Source organism: Olea europaea, unplaced genomic scaffold, assembly GCF_002742605.1.
Source record: "Olea europaea var. sylvestris unplaced genomic scaffold, O_europaea_v1 scaffold93, whole genome shotgun sequence".
NCBI lineage: Eukaryota > Viridiplantae > Streptophyta > Magnoliopsida > Lamiales > Oleaceae > Olea > Olea europaea.
Window position 1 is genome coordinate 222,843 of NW_019267788.1, and position 5,858 is coordinate 228,700.

The 5,858-nt window shown below is 42.7% G+C and overlaps 1 protein-coding gene across 1 annotated transcript; it reads right to left on the bottom strand.

Moving 5' to 3' along the window:
• Window positions 1-3,439: 3,439 nt before the first annotated feature.
• Window positions 3,440-3,883, bottom strand: LOC111392449. Its single transcript, XM_023017799.1, has one exon. It carries the CDS (start codon window positions 3,881-3,883, stop codon window positions 3,440-3,442), a length of 444 nt encoding a protein of 147 aa, XP_022873567.1.
• Window positions 3,884-5,858: the final 1,975 nt, after the last annotated feature.

Consider the following 5,858-nt stretch of genomic DNA (forward strand, 5'->3'; position numbering starts at 1 on the left):
CATAGCTCCGACCCAGTTATGCCCAAATGGGTGGCGGACTCTGATCGTCACGTTTATTCTATAGGATAGATTAGGTAACCCTGAGCTTATAGTTGAGCAGTTCAACTCTTTATTTACTTTTAAGGAGGATGGGAAGAACTCGGGTTGGTGGTACACAAGTGTTAGGCCAAGGACGGGAGGTTCTCTGATTTTAGACACCCCCTCCTCGATTAAGAAATGGAAGGAAGAGTGGTTCTATGTATTGGGAGAGTGGCAGTTTCATTCTGTCGAGGTGAATAGGGACGACGTGGTCCCAGCGCTTTATCACTCGTTATATAAGTAACTGCCTCTTGGTGTTTTGACCTAGATTGTATTATGAGCGGCTCTAATTGATATCATGTTACTGTGTAGATTACAAGAGGCCTACACTGAAGAAAGACACTCAGAGGCAAATTTTTGCTCTCGAATTCCAACCTTTTCCAGGCCAGCTTGATTCAAACTAGGGTGCCAGGGCCTTCTACCGTCGCAGCATCTACATCGGTTCCTACCAGTTCAGGTTGGTTTTGATTGGTTTATTGAGGTGATATTTGTTAGAGTTGAGTACTACATACATTTTTGTTTACAGCTCACAATTCAGAAATGTTGGGATACAAGGCGGCGAAAGCTGTGGCCGCAACGAAGGCCAAGAAGAAGTATGTCCCAGAACGGGATGAAAGTCGTTCTGAGGAAGTGTAGGACGAGGTCCCCTTGAAGAGGAACCGTACTGGTACGCCGACCGCACCAAGGGTCCCTAAAGTTGATCCTGCGTTGAGCTCTTCTCCTTTGGTGGCCATCACTTTGCTATCTCTAGGTCATACCTCGCCACCTCCTACGGCACCTACTTTCGCTTCGACTAGCTCGGCAAGGGTGCAGGAGAGATGCCTGGACTTACAGAGGCCATCACTGGACAGTCTGCTAGGCCACCGCCCAGAGATCTTCCTGGATTACTTGCGAGCTCCATCTCCATCGAGGGAGGTTACTACTGCACTTCCCCCACCTCTGCGTGATTCTGCAAACCTGCTTACCAGGAGTTGGGGTGAAAAGGAGTAGGGCTTCTTTAATGAGATGCCCATAGGCGAGGCCTTAGTGATTGCTCAACTCCACGACCATTGCTCTATCCTGTACATGATGACCGTAGCTGATAAGGTATTTTCCTTACTTCATTTTATTTGATGATTTACATATTTACGAGCTGCTTAACTTATGGATTTTAATGTAGGTGAGATCTGAGCTCGACAAACTGATGGAGGCCAAGGATCAGGCCTTGAATTTGTATAATAGCATGGAGGCTGAGAGAGCTCAGTTTGCAATAAAAGAAAAAGAATACGAGAGAAAGCTTAACATGATGGGGTTTGAGCTGAACTCGAGGCTAGAGATAGAAGAGAAGTGGATGGGAAGATTAGAGCTCTGAGGGAGGAAGATGGTCGTAGGGCTGACACTGAGAAGAAGAGGATTGAAGAAGAGAGAGTTCGAACTGAGGAGGCTATGGCAAAGGTACGGGAGGCAAATGAGAGAGCAAGAAAGGCGATGCGTAGAGCTGAGGAGGCTGAATCTAGGGTTGCGAAGGTAGTGGAGACTTGGAAATCATCCTCCGAGTTTGACGCTCTTGCTCAGGATGCTTTCGTCGTGGCTCTGGAGGAAGTAGTAAAACACATTCGCAGAGAGAGGCCAGGGTTCGACGTGGGTTTCCTTGAGGAGGCTGTGGAAGAGCAAAAGGAAGAGCTTCAGCGTTTATCGGAAGTGGCAGGGGTTCGAATTTCTCCTGCTGATGAAGATGATGTCGCTCCTCGTGAAGACCTCCCTCCCCCTAGCTTTTCTTAGACATTTTTTGGATTTTTGATGATTTGTTAAACTTTATAGATATCTTGTTGCTCGAAGATGAGCCGTACGGTATTTTGAATGCTTATGAAAATGCATGTTTTCTTTTTTTCTTTTTTTTTGTGGGGTCTAAACTTTATTGCTTATTTCATCCTTTCATGAATTTTTAAGGGAAAATTGTAGCAGAAGCCCCAAACCTTTAAAAGACTTGTAGATTTTTTCCAAACCTTTGATTTGTGGCAGCCGTCACTCCTAATCTTTACATTCGTTGCAATGAAGGCCCTTTTGTATGGAAACCATCCAAACGCCCATCAGTTGACCGCCCAAATAAAAAATTGACCACTTTTAACCAAAATAGAGGAGGGTAAAATCGTCCAAGCACTTAAAATACCTTTTCATGCCCTTTTTTACTTGTTCGGTTCCCTCCAAATGAAGAATACAAGTACAACCCTAATAAATTGTCTGTCAGTTGTCAGTTTTTCACTCTCTATCAACATCCTAAACCGAACGTAGAAGTAATGGAGATACCAAAGTGTAATTGCGAAACTCGTGCCCAGATGAAGACGTCATGGACTAACTTGAACCCAGGTAGACGATTTCTTACCTGTCCATGAGGTATGGATCTACAAGGCTGTACGTTCTTTCTTTGGTGGGATCCCCCAATGTGTCAAAGATCAAGGGAGCTGATACCTGGTCTTCTGAGGTTGAGACGAGAGATGGAAGCTGAAATTAGGCAACTCCGTTCGAATGGAGGTGGGGTATGGAAGATCTGGTTTTGTGGGTTTGTATGTGGAATGTTTGTGAAGTGGATCTGCAGTTAAATCTGCGTAGGGGTTTTTCGGGTTTTTTGCCTGGATCTGTAATCAGCCATTCTTCGTGGTGTAACCTACTTCTTTCCCTACGTTAATGAAGGCTTAAATGTAGTTGCAATTTTGTGATGTTCTGTACATGTTCACTGTTAACATTGACCAATTTTGTTGTCAAATAAATATGCAAATATTAACACCCAAACGTTTGAAAAATCTTGTAGTAAAAGCCCCAAATGTTAGGTATATAGTGCAGATAAAGCCCCCAACATTTCGCACGATGTGGATTGTTGGTCCCATACCTTTGAAAAATGGTGGAAAATGCCCCTTTTCTATTCAACTGCTTACAGTAAATACCCCATCGCTTTAACAACAGTTTCCAGTGCAAAATTAACAACAACTTCAAATGTAGATGCAACAAAAAAACCTGTATACATTGGTAGCACACATTAATTTATGAAACTTCAACCCTCACAATGAAGAGTATTTTAACACTTCCTAAAACATCAAAAATCCATAATTCATTCATGTATACATTACATAAAAACCTATATACATTGGTAGCACATAAAAAATTGTATACATTGGTAGCACATATATTCCCAAAACATCAAAATCCATAATTCATTCCAAAAAGTTCAATTACATTTCTACATCCAATGACATCTAGACTACACTGCTTTGGACTTCTTTCCCTTCTGCTTCTGTGACTGTGACTGTGGTGCATTTTCTTTTGAGGTAGCTGTGGCTCTCTCTCTCTTCCGCTTCTGTGACTGTGGTGTTTCAGTAGGATACATCTATGCAGTGCGCGTTCTCTTATTGTGTCCAGCTTCTCCACACTTTCTACACGTCATTTGCATGCCTGTTCCGGTCATTTTAACTCCAGCGGGTGGTTCGGTCTGAGATCTTTTTCCGAGCTTTTTAGGCCTACCTGCCTGCTTCTTCTTCATTGGTGGCTTCAACGGGTGTTTCCCTAATTCAGGCCAAAGTTCGGGCCTTGACATTGGCTGAATCACGGGGTTGTATGCCATCAGATATCTTTCCTTCTTGTAATATTCATCAACAAATTCATATATTTCTATTCTCCTTGACAGCATACCAGAAACGGCACGTGCGCAAGGAATTCCAGTCAGTGGCCATTTCCTACATGCACATTCTTTTATCACCAAATCCACACTCCACCTCAAACCATCCGTGTTGCAAACTTCAAAATTTTGATTACTTGCATAATCTGCCCTCATAACTTCGCGTCTGATTTAGCCTTCTCAATTATCCCTACAATTTTTGGACCATATGCACGATCCCACCTTTGACCTGCCTCCCTCTTTGCAGCCATCCGTGTCATTTGTTGATGCCTTATCTTATCCAACATTGTGATTATAGGCTTCTCTCTAGTTGCAACGATGGAGGCATTGAAAGTTTCACACAAGTTATTCAACAAGATATCACACTTCGTATGCTTCTGGAAATGGGATCTCGTCCATTGAGCTGCAGGCTTCTCCTTAAACCAATAGAAGGCTTCTTCATTCACCATCTTCATCTCATTCATAACTGCATTCCACTGTGGTACAGTTGTAGACTTGGCTGCAGCCCAGAACAAATTCTTCAGAGTTAGCCTTTTATGTTTGAGAGTGAAATTGTTGTACAAATGTCTGGCGCAGCACCTGTGTTCAGACTTTCACAAAACTGATTCAGAGCTTCAACCAATCCTTTTTACTTGTCAGATATGAGAGTCCAAGCCTTACTATTATACATTTCTATATCCACCACCAAAAGTTCTATAAACCAAGTCCAGTTCGCTCTATTCTCTGCATCCACGACTGCCCAAGCAACTGAGAACATACAATTCTCACCGTCAATCCCCATTGCTGCCAATAACTGACCCCCATGTGTAGTCTTCAAAAAACACCCATCAAGTCCTATCACAGGCCTACAACCAGCCTTGAAACCTTCTTTACATGCCCCCAAGCATACATGCATTCTCTTGAACACACCTCCTGTTCCCTCAACCTGCAGAGTACTTCCAAGGTTAGTTTTCTTCAACTTTTCCCCATAGTCCCAAAGAATCTTGTATTGTTCCTCAAGAAGTCCAGTCACAACCGCTGCACATTTTGTTTTTGTTCTATAATATTGATATTTTGATATTTCATACATACAGTCCTCCTTCACTGTTTCCATGAAGCTGTTCATGGATAACTTCGGTTTCGATCTGAACTTACGTAGGTATTTCTTGGCCAAAAAATCCGCATGGACCTTACTGTTTTGCCAGACCAACGTGCAGCTATGTTCGTCCTAGAACATGTTGATCCTTAAGCTGCAGTCTTGCTGTTTGTAGGCATATAATTGCCATGGACAATTCTCTTAACATCTTACTCTTATCCTATGTTGTTCGTTCTTCACATCTAGCAGTTCTCTTGTATTCTTCACAGAGTATTGTACAATAGCTGCTCTAAAAAAATTTGTGCTCTCAAACTTCATACCTGTATAGCGCAGCAGAACACTTTAAACATGTTAGTATATATGAATAACAGAAACCTAAATATACAACAAATGAGTATCTGGGACCCCAAACCTTTGAAATATGAGCATCTGGGGCCCCAAACATTCAAAAAATAAGCATCTGGGCCCCCAAACATATGTCAATTAAGAGTTTTGGGGGCCCCAAACGTTTTAAAAATAAGCACTAGGGGCCCCAAATATATGACACATAAATGTTTGAGGCCCCAAACAGGTTTGCAGTTCATTAACCAATCTGGAATTTAGGGTCCTCCATGTCAGTTGAAGGGTTAAACCAAACTTCCTTTCTACTGTTACTTATGGCACCCGCTTCATCACCACTTGACATACTTCTCAGGTCATCCGAGTCCCCGTAGTCTGAACCACTGTTTACTGCATTTACGTTTACATTCTGCTTATTAGGTCCCTCATTGCTTACATTCCCCAGCCCGAATTCTACTCTCTCACTCAATCTGAAAAATGTGTCTTCGCCTTGGTTGCCCTCTTCCACATCCTCCTATTCGTATTCAGAATCGAAGAAATGTTCCAGGCCAATATCATTATCCTCTTTTTCCACCTTTGATTCACCACCAGAAGACCTAATGCCAGTATTCTGAGCATTAATGGCTTCTTCAATAGAGGGTTCAACAGGTGCATTTCCAAGATCTTCCAATCCCGTTGCACCCTCGGACGTGGGCTACTCCAACTGTGTGTCTACAG